Raw genomic sequence first — 24,507 nt, 5'->3', positions numbered from 1 at the left:
GCCAGTACACACGCCGCCTCAAAGGAGATGGTGCGATAACCACGGATGACCCTGACCGCGATGGTGCGTTGCGGCCGTTGCAGCAGCTTCGCCACCCCCGCGGCCAGGGACTGGCCCCACACAGGTGCCCCGTATAGGGCCATTGATCGCACCACCCCCGTATAGAGACGGCGCGTCACCTGGTCAGGCCCCCCGACGTTGGGCAGAAGCCGGCTTAACGCGCCGGCCACCCCCAACAAACGAGGGACCAGGTTCTGAAAGTGAGCACGGAAGGTCCAACGACTGTCCAGGATGAGGCCGAGGTACTTCAACTGCACCCCGACCCCGATACGGACGCCTCCAACCACAATATGGGCATCGACAGGTGGCACTCTCCGGGGCCCGTGGAACCACATGGCCTCGGATTTACTGAGCGCCACGTCGAGGCCCAATCTCCTGATTTTGCCGACGACATGCGCCACCCCAGCGGTAGCAAGACGGGCAGACTCAGCAAGGTATAGAATAGTAGCGCCATGCTATGGTTTGAAAGGTGGGACATGTTATACGTATAATTTAAATTTCCTTACCTTATTGTATCTGTGGACGCCAGTAATCACTTAGCTCTGGACGGGCCGTCATTCGTTTATACGCTAATTATAAAAGTACACAGAGTATAATTTTACCTATGCAAGTATTAAAGGCTCCTTATTCTTCGTTTCCTAACGCCATTACTGAATTTGTAAAATATTTGTGTTGTTACTACCACGAACGTTAAACCTATATAAGAAACAGGCTGCCAACTTCACGAAGTAATTTTAAAAAGCTCACGTTTTGACGAGCTCTGAAATTGTTTATCTTGATCTCGTTCTATTCTGTGCTATGCTCAAATTATCAAGCTCCCAGCTTATTAGGAAGTTGATTAAAAGTGTTTTAGTAAAAGTTATTGAGCAAGTGAGTTTACATAATTAAAACTTCTCGATTATAGGTGACCACAAAAACGGTAAATTAATTAGAAATATCGGAAATAGTAACATGATAATGTCTGACCGTACCCCGAGGGTCGTGGGTTCAATTCCCACATCGGGCAAACATTCGTGTGATGAGCATGTTTGTTTGCTCTTTGTCTTTGTGTTTATTATCTATCTATATGTTTATATTTAATTGTATATAAGATGTATATATAAGAAGGTATGTCAGCCTCTGGTACCCATAACACAGGGAATACAAATTTTGGGCCAAATGACCGTGAGTAATTATGTTCCCAGTTATAGAGTTATAGTTACAGACAATAATAAACCTGTAAAAGTAGTTTTAATTATGTATGCGACTCGCAAAAACGTAGGTATTACTAAAACAAATCTATTATTTTTTATTAAAACGATAATAATATATATATGTTAAGAATAACGTAATGAATACATATTATTATTATTATTATAGTTCCTAACTATGAAATGAAAATTATTTACAGCTACAGTCTAAAAACTTGCAAACTTCAGTTGTAAATCTCGGTTCATGTTTATTTAATTTGTTACGTACACAGCTAAACAACATTATACTGTAATAAAAGACTGTTTAGAATCATTAATTACGGTTTAGTCGTGCCTGAGCTGAACATTAGCATTTATTATTTTGCGGGGCGCCCGACTAGAATTTTAAGCGTGCTTGTCAACTTCAGAGAATTCGCTTGCTAATGGTAAAGTCAAGATTAATTATATGAATGTAATGTAATTATCTTCCGTTCCATACCTGTGATGTTCCTGTCTTAGAATATAATTCATTATATTATATGTAGTATTTAATATAATTTAAATTCTTTTCTAATTATCCATGCAATTTAATATTGGGAAATAGCTAAAAACGTTTATCGTTTATTAAAATGAAATGGGACAAAAAGATGATAAGTTATTTCAAAATTAAATACACAGCGGCGACTAAAATGGTGTGCCAGGAATACAGATTTGAGTGTCTAAGTGACGGTCTATGTATTCCTCGTTCGTGGCGTTGCGACGCCACTGCTGATTGCCCCGATGGCTCAGATGAACACCAATGCGGTAAGAGTTTGTTCAACAATTGGGAAGTTCAACATTAGCATGGACCGGAAATATCGCACGCGGATTGTGGGATTGATAATATGTTATTTTATTTTTCAGGAACATTCATTGCGTTTCATATACATTATAAACCTAAAATCATAAACCTTTTTTTTTATAATATATGATTTTTAAAAGAAAAACCTTATACTTACGTACTACAATTTAAAGTTATACTTTCTGTTTAATACCGAAAAATGAGACAAAACTTAAATATTAAAGATACAACTTTGCGCCGGATGAGATAAAACTTGATAAAAATATTCCTAGCAACGGAAGTTCTTTGTCCGATGCTGTTTTATAACCATCGTTAACGTTATATTCAGCATGTGCATGAATTGGGTTGACAGAAGTGGAAGCTTGCGGCCCGGAGGAGTTCACGTGCAGGGGAAAGCCTGGTGAATGTGTCCCACTCACTTGGATGTGCGACGACAATCCCGATTGCTCCGATGGATCAGATGAAAAAGCATGCAGTAAGGGAATTCGGCAATTGAATTAACATTTACCACAATTCAGAATCCGGACACGAGTCAAAACTACTAACAAACTAATTTAATGCTTAATGCAATTATGCAGATAGCGCATAAGTAGATACGTCACTATAATTAATATCTATTCTTTTCACTGTAAGAATAACTTTTGTAACACCATCCAGATTAAAATAATGCGAGTTATTTAATTAGTCCTTACGCAAATATATTTCAGTTTGTGTAAACGTTTATGTGACATTAGAGTTCCTTACGTGTTTGAATTTTGTAATTGATTATCACACGCACGTTTCACGCACATCTTAAGGAAATTTTGCATTTTAGGCCACATTTAGCATGAAACCTTGTTATGCTTTATAGTATTTACTGCTAAAGATATTTATGGCTAAAGTTTACATATTGGTTGTAGCTTCTTGCATACGTATCATCTCGCATACTGTTCGTTGGTACCATATTCAATAAACTTTCACTAAGGTGGCAATATCAACTGTACAAGTTAATTTAAAACACAATGTGGAAGACAAATCATAAAAATTTCATCGAACGTTTTTTTATCAAACTGCGCAATTCATTATTTCAATATTCCTGGAAACTACATGATGCCGACCTACATACTACCACTTTATCTTGCTTAGTGCAAAGACCAGTACAAAGATCATTAACCAGATGCGTATCTGAAAATTTCATTGGTTTAATTAATTCGTGTCTATGTTATGTTATGTCTGTGTATTCACGCGATTGGAAAACATTTCTTGCGTGAGAAAGCAAGAACGTTTCACTATTGGCCTGGCATTGGAGGGATCAATCAATCATTAGGGTCGAACCCCGAAGCAAACTCTGTATTCTATCAGCGCCCGGCTCATCCGTCTATAAATTCTTATCTACCCGCACCGGACTCGCTTTGAAGCATGAGCGATGACGTTGCGTATGTACTCCAACATCGATAAGCTTTTCTTATGCGCTGAAAGCCTTACCAAGATTACTTATGCGTACCATCCCTTTGGCCTCTTCACGTTTTGAATATTGGCATTAGTTTTTTATTTATTCAAAAGTTCAGTTCAGTTCAGATAATGAGTATCAACATGCAAAATGGCGTAAATGGATGTAACTAGGTTGTTAACGGTTATCCGTTATGTGTCGCTTTATCACTAACTGTTTTTGACCTTCCCCTCATAACCGCGTTCTTTGAGTACACATTATAAAGCAAAACATCGACACGATCTCTAAAACAACATTAGTCTAAAAATAAACACGAATATGTTGACGCAGACGAGACTTGTCGTTCCGATGAGTTCACCTGTGGGAATGGGAAGTGCATTCAAATGCGATGGGTGTGCGATGGTGACGACGATTGCGGCGATGACAGCGACGAAGTGAAATGTCCAACCCCAACTTGCCAGCCGCAGTCGCACTTCTCATGTACAGATGGTCAGTGTATATCAGCGTGGTGGCACTGTGATGGTGACGTCGACTGTGCCGATGGAAGCGATGAAGTGGTAATTTTTTTTCTATTTCAGTTCCTCACATTGTTTTGCAGGCCGAGTATTTTTTGAATAGTTCTAATATTTCATTATATTTATACAGCTTAAGCCCTGTCCTTATGTTAAATGAGGACTGAATTCCCAAACAAGACTACCTGAACGTTTACCTTGAGACATCATGGCAAGCATTCTTACAACGGCTGTTATAACTTTTAAACCAGAATAAGTGATTACTTCGCTTTTAAAATAGACACATTGAGGGTATGTAACCGTGCAGATTTGCAATATGCCGTATGACCAGTTTGGTGGATGTTATAAAACTATAATAAATAACGTTTTTAATTAAAATACACCGCGATATACCTACAATGATCTTTTAAATGATATCTCGATACTGAAACAGAGAAAATAAAGAATTCAGACCGCTTTGATGATGAAATATTATCATCAGGTTCGTTTCCTTCACTGCCTAGACGCAGGTTTTTAAAATATCCTGCTTCTGGATAATTTTTGAGTATTTTATTGTTTTTTTTATTTAATTAATTGTGGCTTCGAGAGCCGTAAAGTTTTTTTGAGCGTACTTAACTTACAGTCCCTCATTTTGACAGAATACACGGTGCGATGTGGACGGTGGAATAAAATATAAAAGATAATATCTATAATAGTATTTTTCATCTATAAATTACGCCGCAATACTAAATTGATAATAGTATTGAAATTAATAACTAAAAAATTATTGTAGAGAATACAGTGATAATTTATAATCTATAAAAATATGTATATATAATCTATTATAGTTTGTAATTTTGCTACTCAACAATACAAAAATGGTAAAATAGATTTGGATGAAATTTCGCACAAAGATAGTTGCAATTTGATTAAATAAAGGGGTACTCTTTTACCATAGTAATGAAATGACCCTGGAAACGTAGGCTATATCTACTATACATCATAAATACGACACTGTGCTACTGTGCTCGCTGATTCGTGATTTTACATACGGTGACACAAACAACTTTCCCGAAAAAAATGTAATGTATTTTATTATTTCTGAATCATAAATTTAATTCGGGTGAAACTGTGGACATTTCTAGTATGTGTAATTTAATTCACTGCGTAGTAGTTACTTCATTCTTATCTCTGAGATACTATCCGCTAAGATTTATAAGACGGTGATATAATCCAAGCGTATAATAAATTGTATATCGATACCTATTAATTTGGCTTATATGGTTCAGTGTTAAATTATAACAACAGGAATAACTCTTATTATCTTGCCAAGTGAAATATTTGATGGCATTTACATAACTGCCTATATGTAGTCGAAGTTTTTTATGTTGTAGAATAGAAATACGTATTTAATCGCGTAATTTCTGGTGGTAGGACCTCTCGTGAGTCCGCGCGGGTAGGTACCACCGCCCTGCCTATTTCTGCCGTGAAGCAGTAATGCGTTTCGGTCTAAAGGGTAGGGCAGCTGTTGTAACTATACTGAGATCTTAGAACTTATATCTCAAGGTGGTTGGCGCATTTACGTTGTAGATGTCTATGGGCTCCAGTAACCACTTAACACCAGGTGGGCTGTGAGCTCGTCCACCAATCTAAGCAATAAAAAAAATATATGTTATGCAACTGTTTTAACAACATAAATCAGAACAACAATGAACCAATTTTGTACTATTAACGTTTTCAGGGATGCGTCTCCACACCTAAAGTCAGATCTCCGTGTATTTCTACCGAGTTCGAATGCAACGATCGCATAACCTGTGTGCACCGGGCCTGGGTCTGTGACGGTGACCACGATTGTCCCGATGGTGGTGACGAAGCTCTTGAACTATGTCGGGGCAATGTCACTTGCAGACTAGATCAATTCCAATGCAAGGACCATAGCTGTATTCCGGGAGCCCTCTATTGTAACGGGGTTAAGGACTGCCCTGATGGCAGCGATGAGTACAACTGCAGTAAGTATAATTTTAGAAAACAAAGACCCGTAGTCGTGATAGCGAAAAAACATACGAACATACGAGACGAAGATAGCAACACTCTCTCTTTTCATATTCATTAGAAAGCCCAAGAAAAATGAGAGCGAAAAAGAAACCCGATGTTTCGTGGTATTAAGTATTGATCTCTTTTTCATCTTTTTCTCCACCTTATCCCACTAGGTGGGGTCGGCACATCTAATTTTTCTCTTCCAATATCTTCATCCATCATCTCAACACTCACTCCTCTCTCTCACTCCTCTCTCTCTCTCATATCGTCATTCACACACTCCATCCATGTCTTCTTCGTTCGACCTCTTCCCCCTCTACCTTGCACTACCATTCACGAACTCGCTTCTTATTAATTAGATATTATTCTTATTAATTCTCGGTATTAATATTAATGATAAAACAACAAAAACACATAACAATCTTGATCATTCTATATTTTAGCCCGACAAAAAACTATTTGCGACAAAAGAACAGAATTTGACTGCGGAGGCGGTATGTGCATCCCATTGTCCAAAGTTTGTGATAAACATGTGGACTGCCCCAACTTTGAGGACGAGCCAAGAGACAGATGCGGTGAGAACGAATGTGAGAAGAACAACGGTGGATGCTCTCAACGTTGTGTGGATACACCAATTGGATACTATTGTGATTGTGAAAAGGGCTACAAGCTTATCGACAACAGGACTTGTGAAGGTATGGAAACAACGTAAAATTTAATGTTAATGAAGACTACATACACCTAAAAATTTAGTAGAGGCTGTCTTTGTGAAGTTATAAAGTAGTTGGGATAGTTCATATTTAATTATTAGTTTTATTTCTTTCTGGTTACTTGAATTGGTTACTTGGTTACTTGATGACTGTGTTAAATTTACATTTACTTCATACTCTCTGTGGTCAACTTAAAGTACCGTTTTCGCTATAGATATCTATCACTCCCCCTCAATCATCCCTCTATCATCTTTTTATTGCTGAATATCGAACGAGAACTGAAACTTTTGAATCACTTAGATACTTGTCTCTCTGTAACTGTTATTGGCTCAATGGAGAGCTTCGCTGAGAGGTAATTCTATTTCTATTTCGTCAATTTGATCAAGAAAACCCATAGCTATTTTCACCATGAAAATTAAATTTATTAGTATCGGATGAAAGTAATAATAATTCGATTTTTTTTTTAATTCCAGATATAGACGAATGCGCGGACCCTGGATCTTGCTCACAAATATGCATTAACGAAAAAGGCACCTTCAAATGCGAATGTCATACCGGCTACGCCAGAGACCCTCGTGACAGAACCAGGTGCAAAGCAACGGAGGGGCACCCATCATTACTGTTCGCAAGAAAACACGACATTCGTAAGATAAGCCTGGACCATCATGAAATGGTGGCGATTGTGAACGACACAAAATCAGCAACGGCACTCGACTATGTCTTCAGAACCGGAATGATCTTTTGGAGCGATGTCAATGACGAGAAGATTTACAAGTTAGTACATCTTTCAAAATTTTGATGTTATTTCTATTAATTAAATAAGCTAAGACTTTCTGGTGTTCTCACAGCCGGCCTGGTGTTAAGCGTTTACCACAGCTTTTACGATCTAGATACATACAGGTTATTGACTGACATCACAACGCATATCTATGCCTTAAACCCACCATCATAAGGTCGATGTCTCAATTATATTTTATAATGGGTGCCCCAATTTTTAAACAGGAACGCAGAACTATACTTGGCGGAGATGAAGAGATAGGTGAGACAGTGGTATCCAACCGAGCAGGTCCACAATATGCGGGCCCTTCCCACCAGTGATTCCGAAACTTTTGCGTATTTTATTTTACGATGTTTTTCTTCGGCTAAATAGCACTTGGCCTAAATGGCACCTGTCTGCGGGATTAGAACACCGACGTAGCCGTATCGCTTGATACGCAGTACATCGTATGTCATATCTTTTATGCTTAAATGACTTCATTATAGCATTTCATTCTCTTCTTTATAGAGCACCAATTGATGAAGGCACTCAACGTACAGTCGTCATCGGTGAACAGCTGATTACATCCGACGGCCTCGCAGTCGACTGGGTCTATAATCATCTGTATTGGACCGACACCGGGCACAACCACATCGAGCTCTCCGATTTACAAGGGAACATGAGAAAAATACTGATCAGAGATCGCCTGGAAGAACCACGTGCAATTGCACTGAATCCTTTAGAAGGGTATGGCAGCATTATTTTTAGATTTAATTCACAATAATTATCCTTGCTAATGCGGTTTTACTAAGCTTGACGGAAAGGTCGATAAGATCTGTTTCTTATCGGCAGTAGACGAAGATTTTTAATTAGACATTTCGTAGACAACAAAACAAATATTATAATATAGTGGATTGTGACGTGGGTGCGGCGCGATTATACTCGTAGATAATTTTCGATAATTTCGCAGAGCAAGATTTGATAAAAAAATTATGTAAGATAACATCGATAACTAATCAAAATTAACACAAAAAAATTGTGATATTTTGTTTGAATTTTTTTAAAGCAACTAGACCTAGAAATGTAGTTACAGATTTTTTGCAATCTAAGGTATTCAAATAAAAAAATAAATTGGCTTAGTCCACAAATAAGGGTCTTGTGATTAGTTGTTTTATTTATTTTGTATCTATAATGTTCTTCAGACACATAACAAACAAAAAATCCTAAGTGTTGAGTGTTAACGTCTTACAATTTATCGACGTTTTTGTTTCAAAACAAAAAAAAAATCCAAAGAAAAAACATGTCGAAATTAAAGCATTTTCAAATTGTGTATTTTTGGTAGTTGGATGTTCTGGACCGACTGGGGTCAAGTGCCGAAGATCGAACGTGCTGGCATGGACGGTTCACATCGGAGCACCATTGTGTCTTACGACGTAAAATGGCCCAACGGTCTGACTCTGGACCTTGTACGCCAACGAGTTTACTGGGTGAGTTTTTTTTTTCCTCCCTAAGCTTTAAGCCTTGAGAGGCTATCTCTGCGTAACCTTAACTAGTAGGTGAGCTCACGGGGCTCAAACCAGAGTGGTGTTAACACTGACCCTAGCAAGAGCAGTGCTTCGCAGAATCTACTACCGCTGCACCGGATCGTAAACGCGACCCACTGAGAAGATCCGGCGAGAAACTCAGTGGGCTTGGGTGAGTTTTACTACATAGATGCTAAACACATTTACTGAAAAATAGCATTCTATATTTATTTCTTTATGTTGTTTGCATTCACCAGTCGTTTATGTGTAATCCTGTGTTTTTCTGGGTGCTTTGGGAAATATTTTTTTGACCATTGCACTCTAGGATCGTAGCATACGTTGTGCGCGAGTTATAGCGCACAAGGATTATATCGACATTTTTCAAAAAAATTTAAGCGCATCCAATACATTTAAAAATCTAAGAGAAAATACTATGTTACTGTTTTATAATTAGTTTACTATAAAAACATCCAGCTTTCTAAATCCGTACATCAGTCCGCTGAGTTTCTAGCCTGATCTTCTCAGCGGGTCGCGATTCCGATCCGGTAGTAGATTCATCCGCGAAGCAGCTACTTTTGAGTTGTTAAGTCTTCTTTGGAGGCGCTCGGGCAACTATTAGCAAATCCCAACCCTTTTGGCTGAGCATTTGCTCGCCCACCTCTCCTGGTGAAACTGAAATCTTTCCTTCCTTAAAAAAAAACTTACTTTATTTTTTTATGGCCTACAATATGAGTCGACTATTATCAAAGCCGGCAATCTGACTTTTGGACAATGATTGGTAAATCAGAAAAACGAATTATTGACTTTGTATTCCATCGGCAGTCACAAAACTCTTCGGAACGACATCTTAGATAAATAACAGGTTAACTATTAACCTTTATTTAATGCAGGTTTTGAACCGTATTCTTTGAAGGAGACGATTATATTCAAATCAATCTGTATTGACATATCAATAATTTTTTTTTGTCCAAATGCACAGATTGCCACCTTTGATAATTAATAGACGACTCATATATAAGTTACTTGTTATGATATTCATAACACTCATGGCAAAATAAACTTTTAAAAACGTTAAATACCGGTCAATAATTAACGAAATCGCTCTAAATACAAAAGGTGGATGCGAAAATGAATACAATCTCATCGTGCAACTACGACGGGTCCGGGCGCCGGCTCATTCTCCATTCGACCGAAGTGTTGAGACACCCGTTCTCGATAACCACATTCGAAGACTGGGTCTACTGGACTGATTGGGACAAGACAGCCGTGTACCGAGCGAATAAATTCAACGGTAAAGACGTGGAAGCAATCACATCTACACACACGGTGAGTATTTAAAAACAATAAAATTGTTCTTCTTTTTTTATTTATTGCTTAGATGTGTGGACGAGCTCACAGTCCACCTAGTGTTAAGTGGTTACTGGAACCCATAGGCATCTATAATGTAAATGCGCCACCCACCTTGAGATATAAGTTCTAAGATCTCAGGAAAGTTACAACGGCTGCCCCACCCTTCAAACCGAAACGCATTACTGCTTCACGGCAGAAATAGGCAGGGTGGTGGTACCTACCCGTGCGGACTCTCAAGAGGTCCTACCACCAGTAAATATTCACTATTCTTATTATTTTATATTCTAACTATTCTAACTAATTCATAATTATCTGTTATTCTAACTAACATTTAACTGTTAAAGGAAGACAAAGAGCATAAAAGATACATTCTACTCGTCAATAAAGAAATAAAAGTATTATAAAGTAATAGTGTCAAAGTTTTTAATAATTGCGTGTTTTTTTTTTGTTTTTTATTTATCAATGCGGCTTTTATCGCCACAGCGCGTTTATAATTAAAATCAGTCTGTCTTTTAAATTGATTGTGATCGATCGAATTATCAACTTTTGTAATTTCATTATAGTCTATCTTTTAGTTTTAGTTTGATTCTCGAGCGAACAAACAAATCTACTACATCATTTAAACGCTGTTGTGATGAAATCTCTATATTATTTCGGCCCTCGGGAAACACCGTCTAGGGAGATTCAATCTAAACCCGTACGTACTATTGACGTGGTAAAAAAAATGGTTGTCTGTAAAGTCGGTTTTTTTTTTTATTATTGCTTAGATTGGTGGACGAGCTCACAGCCCACCTGATGTTAAGTGGTTACTGGAGCCCATAGACATCCACAACGTAAATGCGCCACCCACCTTGAGATACAAGTTCTAAGGTCTCAAGTATAGTAACTTACGGACGATAGTTTTACGTGATAACGTCATAAAGAAACATTGATGAAAAATTGCATACTTTATGAATTAGATAACAGATTCGAGATTTACGGAGCTTATTGTAGAAGTTCTCGAAGAAGTTCGCGTGGCGGCGTTCCAGTAGCAGAATTATTCGAACTGCTAGGTGTGACGTCACTTGAGAAGAGAGATAAATATGTCACAAGCCAACGCTTGGGCCGATCGTGCCTCTCTATCACTAGTTCCGCGCTCTCGCTTGCAAATTCAGGCTCAGGCGGAACGTGACACTTTTTTCGTGCGTGGAACTGATGTTCATCAATTTATAACACGTCATCACGTTAAAAGAAATCTGAAAACTAACTGTGACCATAGCAGTGGGTTCATCCAGATAATATGGATGAACTCTGCTCCGGTAATGGGCCATGCGGAAGGGATTACCTCGAACCTCGAACAAATTTTCAGAGCGCACCCAACGGGACATCACTACATAGTATAAAACAAAGTCGCTTTCTCTGTCCCTATATCTGTCCCGATGTATGATTAAATCTTTAAAACTACGCAACGGATTTTGATGCGGTTTTTTTTAATAGATAGAGTGACTGAAGAGGAAGGTTTATATGTATAATAACATCCATTAAATGGTGGAGAAATCAATAATAAATTACAGTTTCCGAAGCGAAGTGAGGGCGGGTCGCTAGTACAGTACAGAACAACCGACGATGGGTGTCATCGTTATCTACTCGAGTTTCACAACGTAAATAAAAGTCATCTTGAGTCTTGAAGTTGAGATACGATTCCGTCGGAATATCGGCTATCATATTCTTAGAATCGGAACGACTGTTACGTCCTAGAAATACGCAATGTTATTTAAAGATCTGTGCAGTTTCAGGTGCCTTAGCCAGAATTAACAATTAAAGACCAAATATTAAAAAAAAATGCGAGTTAATTTCATTGTTTCATGAAGGTGATAATTGTGGGAGTCGGTCGTGATTTTGTGCTAGATAACAATGTAGATATTATGTAAAATAATATTAAACACAAGAAAATCTGAAAAAATCTCAAGGTTAAATTATGATATTTTCTTACGTATTCATGAACATATTTTTTTCAAAAAATACGTTCTTCTTGGTAATAAAGTATGTTTTTATCATACAAGCATTATATTCACTTATTTTTTATTTGGGTTTCGAAGGAAATTGAGTCTTCTGAGCTACAACAATGCTCAACGTTTCTATTCGCCATACTGAACCGTCTTTTATTCAATGCGTTAAAAAATAGATCTAAGGCTTGTTTCTCTCCATTATTTAATAGCTAAATTTTGGTTAATTTTTCTTTCACTGCTACTTATTGAAGATTTAAACAATTGGTAAATACATTAACCATTACAAAAAATGGGAAAATTACAGAAGTGTACGAACATAAATTTTAAATAATAGGTACTTCATAATATGGTACTCAAACATGCGTCAATGGCGCATTGTCAAAGGTGCGAAGTTGTGAAAACAATAAAAAAAATTTGCTTAGAGATATAACACTTTAACAATATCGAATTATGAAAACAATTGTCGAAGTGTTAACGTGAAATAATTCGAGGTGCTTATTTTTTATCGACTTTTGTGTATGACGTTTGTAATGGCGCATTAAAATTATAAAATCACCTCAAACGCTTCGTCAAAAATATATATGTCTGAAATGTAAATTTATGTTGAAATATGTCCTGTTACTGAAATTTTAGTATAGGTACCAAATTTATTGAATGGTATATTTTTTTCATTGTTTTATTAAGTCATAATAGTTCTGGAGAGTTTATTCGGTAGATGTTGGTACAGTATTTATGTACCAATTAATTTTTAGGATTGTTCATGTTACAGTAATACAGTGTTATTCTAGTGAGTAATTAGAAATTTGCTTTAGTTGCAGAATTGATTACACGTACGTGAATGTTGAACAGTAAATATTTAATTACATGCGAAAATGTTCGTCCACAATTGCCACATTGAATACGAAATCAACATAAGTTTTATTGGTTGCGAATGTGACGTTAAGCTCACGGTTTTTCCCCAACCAGGGTTGTCTGGAAGAGATTTGTTTTAAGAATAACAAAGTCCATTGTAATCATGTAACTATACTGAGATCTAAGAACTTATATCTCAAGGTGGGTGGCGCATTTACGTTGTAGATGTCTATGGGTTCCAGTAACCACTTAATACCAGGTGGGCTGTGAGCTCGTCCACCCATCTAAGCAAAAAATAAAAAAAATGTATAGTCTATTTTATTCACGTCATTCTAATATTTAAAATTTAGAGCTCAACTTTTACACTGGTGGTAGGACCTCTTGTGAGTCCGCACGGGTAGGTACCACCACCCTGCCTATTTCTGCCGTGAAGCAGTAATGCGTTTCGGTTTGAAGGGTGGGGCAGCCGTAAACTATACTTGAGACCTTAGAACTTGTATCTCAAGGTGGGTGGCGCATTTACGTCGTAGATGTCTATGGGGTCCAGTAACCACTTAACACTTGGTGGGCTGTGAGCTCGTCCACCCATCTAACCAATAAAAAAAAACTATTTTGTTCACGTAATTCTAATATTAAAAAATTTAGAGTTCAATGATTCATCGCATTATATCGTTCAAGGTCTGCATTAAATTCGTGCTTTAGTCTGAGCCGTGATCTAATACAATATGCTATCATCATCAGCTCCAAAACCCGATGGTGATTCACGTGTATCACCCGTACCGGCAACCCGATGGTGTGAATCACTGCGCTGCTGTCAACGGTCACTGCTCTCACCTGTGCCTGCCCGCCCCGAGGTTCGGTCCCAACTCGCCTCGCGTGTCCTGCGCCTGTCCCAATGGGTTAAAGCTCCTGCCTGATGACCAGATGTGCGTCGAAGACAGTAAGTACCATTTCCTTCCGTTTTATAATAATTTCAGGAGCATCGGGGATTAGTCAACGCGATTTGCATACGATATTGTATTGTAAAACCTAATAGCAGATTTGTAAGCACGGAGCTCATACACTTTTTTGGTTAATGAAAAAAAAAAGTGTTTGAAATCATTCGACTCACTATCTGCTAAGTGGACGAAGTCTAGAGGTCAAACACTATGAAGAGTCAAATAAACGTCATAACTTTAGAACTAAACCGTTTTTATTTCTATTTAAACGCGAATTTTAGAGCTCTGACGTTTTCAAGTTAATCGTACAACTTAGGAATAAATTTATGTATTGTTTTAAATAATAAAACGTAAAAATGCATTGCAACCACGAAGCATTTCGTGAACACTTTTCTTTTTTCGTTTAAGGATACAACGTTAATTACAATATGTAAATTCAATTTGGCTTGTTCGTCACGAGGCTACAGCAGTCGTGCGTTAGTTGTAGCCTTGATTGAAGTTTGAATTTTTTGAATCTTTCTAATCATAAGCTTACAATAAAACCAATTGTAAACGTTTGAAGTTATATTGTCATTTATGTTTTGTGGTTTATAATTGATTTTCAATGTTACTTTAAAAATACAACAACAGTTTTTTATAGTGGGCTATTTAGTACTTTTTTGGCAGCCTTATTTACTTATGATCTCACAACTTATTAGGGTCCTGTCACAATCAGACACTTCATTATGAATTTTAAGCATATACGTTTTTATCAATCGAAGTAAGGAAGCGGTTAGTGCGACGATACAAAATAAGAATATTATTTGTTTGAAATTTTTTATTTATTGCTTAGATGGGTGAACGAGCTCACACACCTGGTGTTAAGTGGTTACCGGAGCTCATAGACATCTACAATGAGCCACCCACCTTGAGATACGAGTTCTAAGGTTTCAGTATAGTTAGAACGGCTGCCCCACCCTTTAAATCGAAACGCTTTACTGCTTCACGACTGAAATAGGCAGGGTGGTGGTACCTACCCGTGTGGTCTCACAAGAGGTCCTACCACCAATAATCAAAAGAGGTCCTATCACCAGTAAAGATGTAAGTTTGTGTACGGTATTGTGAGCTTGTTTGCCTGTATTAGCCATACCTTGAATTTTGAAGTAGTCAATAAACAATATATGTATATTGTTATATTATCTATATATTAATACGTGAAGCAAAAACTTTGTATCCCTTTTTACGAAAATTTCGCGGACGGAGGTGTATGAAATTTTGCACACTTATAGAGAAAATAGAGAAGAAGTGCACAGTGCTAATATTTTTTAAAAATAATGCATAAAAGATACATTAAATCAATAATGAAAACATTACACACACTACATACCATGTATTTGACGCACACACGCATACATACTATTTATTGTCAAACTTTTGTTCTTGACGTCTGTTGTCAAATTGAGAATAAATTAAATATTGTTTGTCTTTATTAATTTTTTTTTTTATAGTGTGGCCTTGGCGAAATTTGTGATTATAGAAGTATAAAATACAATCATAATAGTGTACAAACTTACAATTCCAATTATAGTAGAATTTCGACTACTGCGGGACCTCTAGTATATTATAATTATGTAATTGAGAATTAGACCTCGTGACTGAAGATGATAAGCGGCACTCGCGCTGCGTACACGAAAACTTCGATCACAAACTTTTCCAACGAAAAACACTGAAAAAACACATTGTTTCTTGAAGATAGCCTTGTAATATGCCGGAAATTTAAACCGTCTTAATTGATGTTAGTTATGATTGATTAGTTTTTTTGTTAGTATGTACATCGGTTATCAAGCAGGCTAGTCATTAAATCAATAAGCTCGAATTATTTGATTATAATATGTATTATATTTCATAAGCTAGTCTTTATTCTGAAACTAGATTCGACTGGATATTCGCTACACTCAATCTTATCGTACTCATTTATTCAGAACCGCGATAATAAAAACAGTGAGTACGGCTTTATTTCAGGCCAACATAAATTTTTGTTTATGATTTCAACTGTCTTAGTCGTATTAAAATGATTCAAACATGTTTTAAGAAAGAATATCTTTCGATTAACCTTACTCATGAAGTAAGTAGTAGTACATGGGTGGATTGAAAAGAAAATGAATTTTATACCATATTTCGATCTGTAATTTTCCTAAACTGCAAATGTTCAATTAATAATCCTAAATAGATCTAGTTTTATGACCAATCCCAATATATGTATGGACCTAATTATCAATATTGGAGACATCGGAAAATCGTACTTTAGTTAATTAGCTCATATTAGTTTTTAATAAAAATTATTAACACCTGATTAGATTTAAAGCCAAGCAAACAACACCAAGGGAATTTGCTGTTTTATACGACTGGGGGTTGCAGATTGTACCTACCAATAATGGGTTGCACAATTTAAAAGTAAACGAGATAATATCGAGGGTGATTTGTTTTTTTTAGGGTACTAATCTGATAGATAATCATTATTTTAGGACAATGAATCTAAGTTTACCACTATATTCTAAGGTCAAAACAAGAAACAAAATGCTACAAAAGACTAGGGCCATGACCCCAATTAAGGCAAATTAAATAAGGTGCAGATAAGGTGATGCTATATCAATTCTTTTGGAATGCCAAGGATATTATTACGTTAGATCAAATTCTAAATATCGAAAGAAGAAACTTTATTGCACAATTTTGCGTCTTTTACTTAAATGAAATTAAATAGAACAGTGCAGGACAGGAAATAATTGTTGTAACATCAAATCGTTCACACGTCAGCCGAGTTGATGATTCAAACACGCGACTGTGGTTTCGAATTACTACTGACCACCAAGCTTATTCATCTGATTTGGAAACTTTTAACTCCCATGTCCCCAAAATCTAAAAACAAAAGCTTAGGCCAGGAATATTCATGGAATGCAGATGTTTAGGCCGCAGTAGACTTGTATTTCGAAGAGGAACATTCGCTGTGAAAGCTTTGAGAAGCAATTGGAATTTTTATTAATTTTTCGACATTTTTGTCGAAAAATTGTTGCGCTATTTTGTTTTTGTGATTCATTATCATTATCCTGCCCTTCTCTCAGTCACCTGGGGTCGGCGCAACATGTTTTCCCCTTCCATATTCTTCTATACCATTTCTTCGCTCACTTCCATCTTACCCATATCGTCTTTCACGCAGTCCATCCATTTCTTCTTAGGTAGATATAGATCTTCCTCTATATCCTTCCACATTCATAGTTAACATTCTCTGACCAACCTCATTTTCATTTCGTCTCATCACACGTCCATACCATCCCAAGCACTTCATTAAGCTGCAATTAAGCTGCATAATTTCTCCCAGTTAGTATTGAGCGGGGGGGCCTCTGTCAATCAAACAGAAAAGTTACCGACGCGCATCTGGAAAATACTCTTCGCATACATTTTATATTAGAAAAAGAAAATAGGTGGATCATTCGTCGTCTTCTAATCTTTACGTTAGCGTGTTTACTTGTCTCAAAAGACAGGCATTGACAGCCAAAATGCCGTCGGACCACAATGTGCGTCCGAACTTATAATTCGTGGACCATGGTAGTGATTAGGTCATTTTTTATTCACAAACACGTGCTTCAAGAATTTATGTCTATTTATTTCCGTTCAATTTGATGAAGGTCTTATCAAGGCACCTAGGAAATGTTAGCAAAATAGACCTACGTCGTTTCATTTAATTCTTTCAATTGTATTAAGTTAAAAGAATAAGATTTCTGTAAAATACGAAAGTTATATCAGCAGATCGGTAAAATTTGTTTAATATTTTTAATTACAATGTGTAACGAGCTATTTGAACAAAAATTTCATAAAGCCTTTGAATGAATCTGATTCAAGACGCATTTAAGATAAAAAACCAATAAAAAATTAAGATATACTATTGAAGCATCCACTGTGATACAATTGACCGGGTCAACAAAATACAAATTTAGAATCATTGAATCAATGATTGATCGATTAAGATTTCAATGAGTTCTTTGTTGGGCCATTACGGTACATGGGTTTATTTAAACTTTTCAATTTGAATTCTTAAAATAATTCGATAATCTAATTTTAATAATAATGCATTAACTGATATGATTTTATTTCAGTGTACATACTATAATGTTATATTAGAGTAGACCTTAATATATTTTTTATATAACTCATTTCCTGTATCAACAACGACGGAACCAGCAAAAACCATGAATCTAACTTGAAGTTCTTGATTGGATTCTGGAAAAGACCTTCTAGCTGTTTGTGAATGATGAGCAATTTCGGAACTGGAGTTCCTTGACAGTTAAAAAAAAAACAGGAAATTTAAAACAAGTTTAGCAATGTCATTTAGTATATTTATTTACTATTGAAGATACAAGTTTACGAAACCATTTGAATGTTAGTATAGTGTATACCCACTAAAGTGTTATATCTGGTATATCTGGTGTATATCTATATATAAGTGTTCTTACTGGTGGTAGGACCTCTTGTGAGTCCGCACGGGTAGGTACCACCACTCAACCTATTTCTGCCGTGAAGCAGTAATGCGTTTCGGTTTGAAGGGTGGGGCAGCCGTTGTAACTATATTTGAGACCTTAGAACTTATATCTCAAGGTGGGTGGCGCGTTTACATTGTAGATGTCTATGGGCTCCAGTAACCATTTAACACCAGGTGGGCTAGTCCACTCATCTAAGCAATAAAAAATAAAAACATTAAGTTGATTGTTAATTTAATTAAAATGTTTTTAATTGATAATATCATACTGGATCTATGTCGCCATTAATGCATTTCTTTAGTAATTTTTTTCGAAACCCGACTTCAATGCCGTATATCAAATACAGCCACACACACGGTCGACACGTAACGCTCCACGTCACTCGATTGCGTCATATCGTACGATGTATTTTTTTTATCGTCGGAAAACATTTTTACAACATTGATACACGTTCATACCTAGAATTCCATGTACAAGATTGGAAATAAACCACGCCTTCCATACGTTTTCTTATCACACGTTAATGATTATAGTAAGTAACAATTAGTCATCATATTGTTTATGTATGTCATTATCGTTCAGAATGTGGGTGAATTTACGAGTAGACATAATAATGTATACAAATGATAATAATATGTATTAAGCAAAACGTAACCTTCAGTGGGAATTAGCAGACTGACAGAGATAAAAGTAATTCTAAATCCATCATTACATTATTAAGTAGACATCTAAATCCTTCGGAGGTGCTAAGTGAATATTAATAAATCGTAATTAATCCGTAATAAAAGCAATTTAAAGAATGTATAATAAAAGTGTTGAATGAGAAACATTCAACCGCCAATTGTACTTTCTTGTTAATTTTAATGTATCGCACTGTTTATTTGTTTTTTTGGGTACAATAACGAATACTCTCTCTCTCTCTCTCTCTTTCTTTCTCTCTCAATATTCACTCTACAGGTGTGTCACGCGCCGTGTGAATGTGAGAGGTGAATAGAGGCCTAGTATCGAACGAAATGTTGAAATGAAGCGCCGTACGCCCAATAACCCACCGGCTGGCGAATAAGGCGACGTGACGTCACGACATCACGCCACCTTTTGTTTAGTCAGTGCGTTCAAAACCCAGAACGCCGTCTACCTATATATAAAAAAAAAGGTTGTATGTCAGTCTGTATCTTCTAAAAATTATATAGGTTAAACTTATACAACAATATTATATATTAAGAAGCAATGTTAAGGTTGATAGTGTTCGATTTGAAACAACAATATTTCCACGTTAAAGCTGCTAAAAAGCTGTTTGTAAACTGTAAATTTTTGTTTGCCACGCCGTTGTTTTACTATTTGAGAACTTTAAAAAAATATAACACTTAATTAGAAGTACACACAAACTATTACGGTTTAATCTTGCCTTTTTTATTGTTATTTCCAACTATTATGACTGAAGTGTTTCAAAATAAAAAATAGTTTAATAATAAAAAATCGAAATTAAACCGTCGATAGTTAGTTTGGATTATGTCGTATGTCTAAGAAAATATAATTATAGATTTACATTCCTCGTTACGTAAATCAAAGAATTCGACAACACACACACACACACAAAATGAATAAGCAAAGTCGCGGGACAGCGATAAATATATAACACGTCGACCGAGAACCGAGCCGTGGCTGCTGTTAGCCGGCTGCACGAAATTGTAGGGGGGACGCGACGTCAGTGTAGTAACGCGCGGCCAGTAACTCCGACCTGTCCGATCCCTCATTCGGTTTCATGATTTGAATCGACTACAACGTGTAGTGCGGTGTTAACAATTTTTTTTTTTAAAACCAACCATCCAAATACCGACAACAAACACATATTTACGATCCGCACATTGAAATCATCAGTTAAAACAAAGTTTGTTTTATTTTCGCAATATCTACAGATGCAATAAAAGGAGATGCAGAGTTACATAAAACGAGTAACAGTTCAAATGGAACAGTAGTTGAGAAAAAACCTATAAGCAGTGAGTATTTTAAACCTAATTCCCGATTATGATTTGAATCCTCTCCTCATCCACGTCTTCATTCACTATCGACTAATAGCTATTTGCGGCGATTGACGCTGGCCCAAATTTTAATAAATGATTTGCAGTAATTTTCTCTGAATATAATAAGTTAATGAGTAAAGTTTATTTTGAAGCCAGAAGTAAAGATTCAAACGCCGCAATTACAAATTCGTTTTTTATTTTTCATTTTTTTTATCGTAACAAATTCATATTGATCATGTTTTTATCAAGATAACGTCAATTGAAAGTTTCTGGTGTGAGGCTTGTCTCTTGAACTAATCAGTAAGGTTTATCACACTTTTACTAACCGAGCTAGAACTATACTGTGAATGTATGAATTGAATATCTGTGTGTCTTCAATATGGGATTTCATTGACTGATTTGCAGGGCATGCCAAACTGCTAAATTCAAAAGTGGTCATACGGTTTTGTACGTGATCGGTTAAACGGAAGTTTTAAACCATATGTTGAAAATACTCCGAGAAGGAATCGTCCTTCTCGCAAAGGAAGCACACGAAGCCTGGAAAACAGAGCAAGCCGAGACCGCTGAAGAGACTGAGACCGTAACGGAAAAAGATCCAACGACCGATTCAGAAAAAACTGAACCAATGCCGGTCTACTGGGAAAGCGATAAGAAGGAACTGAACAACAATAATCAGCAGTTTATCGATTTATATTTGGAAGACGCATCTCTGGGCCGAATACCGGACACAACTGAGAAACCAGTCATAGAATCTCATTTTAAATATGCCAAAGTATTTCAGTTGCCACTGAAAAATATAATTTTTGATGGTAACGTATTATTCAATGCAATTTCATAAATTAATTTAAACTATGTAGTCATTGAAAAGAAGACACACAGATTAATTCTGGGTGCATGTTTGTAATTCGTTTTAACTAATAACATTTTATTGTGATGTAAGGTTGTTGGGAATACGTATAAAATATCCGAGTTCGGCACGTACTGACATTATGATAAAGAAATGAAAACTAGTGTAACTAGTAGAAGAATATTTCATTCATTAACAATTCACAGTTTGTTCAATCATGAATAATTGCGAAACTGTGATTGCATGCGAAGGGTCCATCCCATTGTAAAGAATTCTAATCGCGAGATAAACATCCCATCTGATAACTCCTTCCTTCCTGTCCGTTTTTTGTTTTTTTTTGTTTCTATACTCCTGTTAACATTGTGACTAAATATTTTAACAAAACGCAAATATAAAAGCTAATAAAGTATAGACTAAGATATTTTAGTTAAATAGTCTTAGTTGGCACGTTACATTGACGACATCTGTAAATAGAACGCCTAATGCTATCCGGTAAGAACGCCTACGCGACATGAAACTTTACGGTTTAAATATCGTCGACAGTTAGTCATTGCGATTTCGTGTGTCTTGTACCAGTTTTCACTACTGATCCATTGAAGTACACTAATCATTGTCAAGTTGTAGCATTCTGTGTCTTTGTCGAGTGTGTCTGAGTGTGGTTCGACTGATCATTTCTTTGGTGGAGGAATTTGCTTCAATACTAATATTATTCAAACATTTTATACGTGTATCTAACTTTTAATTTCAAATAAACTATCGAATTAACATGTTACAGCTTCTGCTCTCAGTGAAATTTAAAATAACATACGTTTTTAAAACTAAATAGGTACATTCGACTGTATTTTGATAACATTGGTACATATTTTCATGAAGGAGTCGACGCAATCATTAAATTAGGCTCCAAAAAATCAATATTAAATATATTTTTTCTTTATTCTAGGTGTACCAGAAACACCAAAAGTCGGAACAGAAATCTCAAACAGCGGTCGCGATGCCGGAGTGGTCGCCGGTATCGTGGTAGCAGTGATATCTGGAGTTTTATTATTGGCTGCAGTGGTAAGGATTCTTTTGTAAATCACTAGCTTTTGCCCGCGACTCCGTCCGCGTGGAATAATTAGCTACTTTGGCAGAACGCTAAATTTTATCCCCGCTACATTTACATAGAAAGTGAAAATACATTTGAATTATAGAATGTTAAGGAACTATTTAAACCCCCTATTTTAAAACATTCTTTATTGGTGCTACACTTGTATTGGTCTTACCGTGATGTTATATAGCCTTCCTCAATAAATGGGCTATCTAACACTGAAATAATTTTCGGACCAGTAGTTCCTGAGATTAGCGCGTTCTAACAAACAAACTCTTTAGCTTTTTTTAATATTAGTGTAGATTCATTTTACACTTTAGTAATTATTTAAAGAAACTTCCTTCTTTTTTTGTAAACAAATCAAACCAATCCCGATACTGCTTCAATTGTTTACCTTTCGACCTCATTAATTCAGTATTGTCCTTACGATGAGTTACTTATTTCATCGACCGACGTGCCATGTGTGCGATTACCATTGAGAAATTACGAAACTCTTTTCTGCGACACGTTTCTACGTCAACGAAATCATCAAGGACAACCTTAAATAGCTAAGCAACTTTAATGTATCTTTGTTTTAATGTTTTAAATGGAATAAATATTGTACAAAACTCAGCACGGAAGCAAATATGGCCGCGCCGCACGACTCTCCCATAAAATAATTTAGCACGAATATCTATATATTAATACGTGAAGCAAAAACTTTGTATCCCTTTTTACGAAAATTGCGCGGACGGAGGAGTATGAAATTTTCCACACTTAAAGAGAATATAGAGAAGAAGTGCACAATTCTAATATTTTTTTAAAATAATGCATAAAAGATATATTAAATCAATAAAGAAAACATTACACACACTACATACCACGTATTTGACGCACACACGCATGCATACTATTTATTGTCAAACTGTTGTTCTTGACGTTTGTGGTCACATTGAGAATAGATTAAATATTGTTTGTCTTTATTAATATTTTTTTGTAGTGTAGCCTTGGCGAAATTTGTGATTATAGGAGTATAAAATACAATCATAGTAGTGTACAAACTTACAACTCCAATTAATTATTATAGTCTCTAGTACTTATAAATATCGATCACGCACCTGTTCTAATTAAATATGCACACGAAAAAATATTATAATTACCGAAATTAAACGACCTTAACTTTTCAACAAAGAATGCGATCGTATCGCAAACTTATGTTTCAATCATTCTTAATTGCATTACGTTACGGCATACCCACCAGCCGGCGAAACATTAATTGGCGGCAATTGTTCTATTAGCTTTGACGCATTCGACGAGTTTAGTAGTATTTGAAATAATTGTTCGTTACATAGTATATAATTACTGGGCCATATAAAACGCATTCAAACAATACGGGGTATTTATGCTTAGTAAATGAATATTGATTTCCTGAAAGTAGTACATCATTCCGTTTTCTGTTTCATAAACAGTTAAATTACAATGTTTCAAATTTATTATAATATAAAAAAAATATGAAAATAGGTATATAATAGATATAATTGGTGATTCCAAACACGATACAACCAAACACGATAAAAAAATTACATTTCATAAATGAGTTTGCATTGCCGGTAATGTAAGACAAATTAAAATTATCTCCCAAAAAAATATTAATTATAAAGTATTAATTCCTTCTTGTAACACGTTGACTGCCATGTTGGTTACCGGTACCCTACGCGGCGCACTGAAGTAATTATGTCGATTTCGGTTACTAAGCGTCTGGATTGCCTAACTTTTCCTCCTTTTGTTGGTTTTAATGTTAGGTACATTGTTTTAATATTTTAGGTCTCTTAGAAATAGATTCGTTCTCGGTATCTTCAGATATGTCTTTCCCAGAGCCTACTAGATAAATCCGGTACCTTAGTAAGAAGATCGAAG

General features: G+C 36.1%; 1 protein-coding gene across 11 annotated transcripts in view; it reads left to right on the top strand.

The window, feature by feature from the left end:
- Lpr (lipophorin receptor) overlaps positions 1-24,507 on the top strand; it is a 222,616-nt gene that overhangs the window by 195,402 nt on the left and 2,707 nt on the right. For 4 of the 11 annotated variants that reach the window (XM_062668429.1, XM_062668428.1, XM_062668427.1 and 1 more), the window contains 10 exon segments: positions 2,423-2,545; positions 3,830-4,056; positions 5,732-5,999; positions 6,471-6,722; positions 7,211-7,511; positions 8,023-8,241; positions 8,837-8,981; positions 10,134-10,343; positions 13,949-14,147; positions 22,465-22,580. In XM_062668429.1, coding sequence (XP_062524413.1) covers positions 2,423-2,545; positions 3,830-4,056; positions 5,732-5,999; positions 6,471-6,722; positions 7,211-7,511; positions 8,023-8,241; positions 8,837-8,981; positions 10,134-10,343; positions 13,949-14,147; positions 22,465-22,580 — 2,060 coding nt within the window. 11 annotated transcript variants of the gene reach the window in all.

Source organism: Bombyx mori, chromosome 5, assembly GCF_030269925.1.
Source record: "Bombyx mori chromosome 5, ASM3026992v2".
Classification (NCBI taxonomy): Eukaryota; Metazoa; Arthropoda; class Insecta; order Lepidoptera; family Bombycidae; genus Bombyx; species Bombyx mori.
This window is presented reverse-complemented; position numbering and strand designations above follow the sequence as displayed.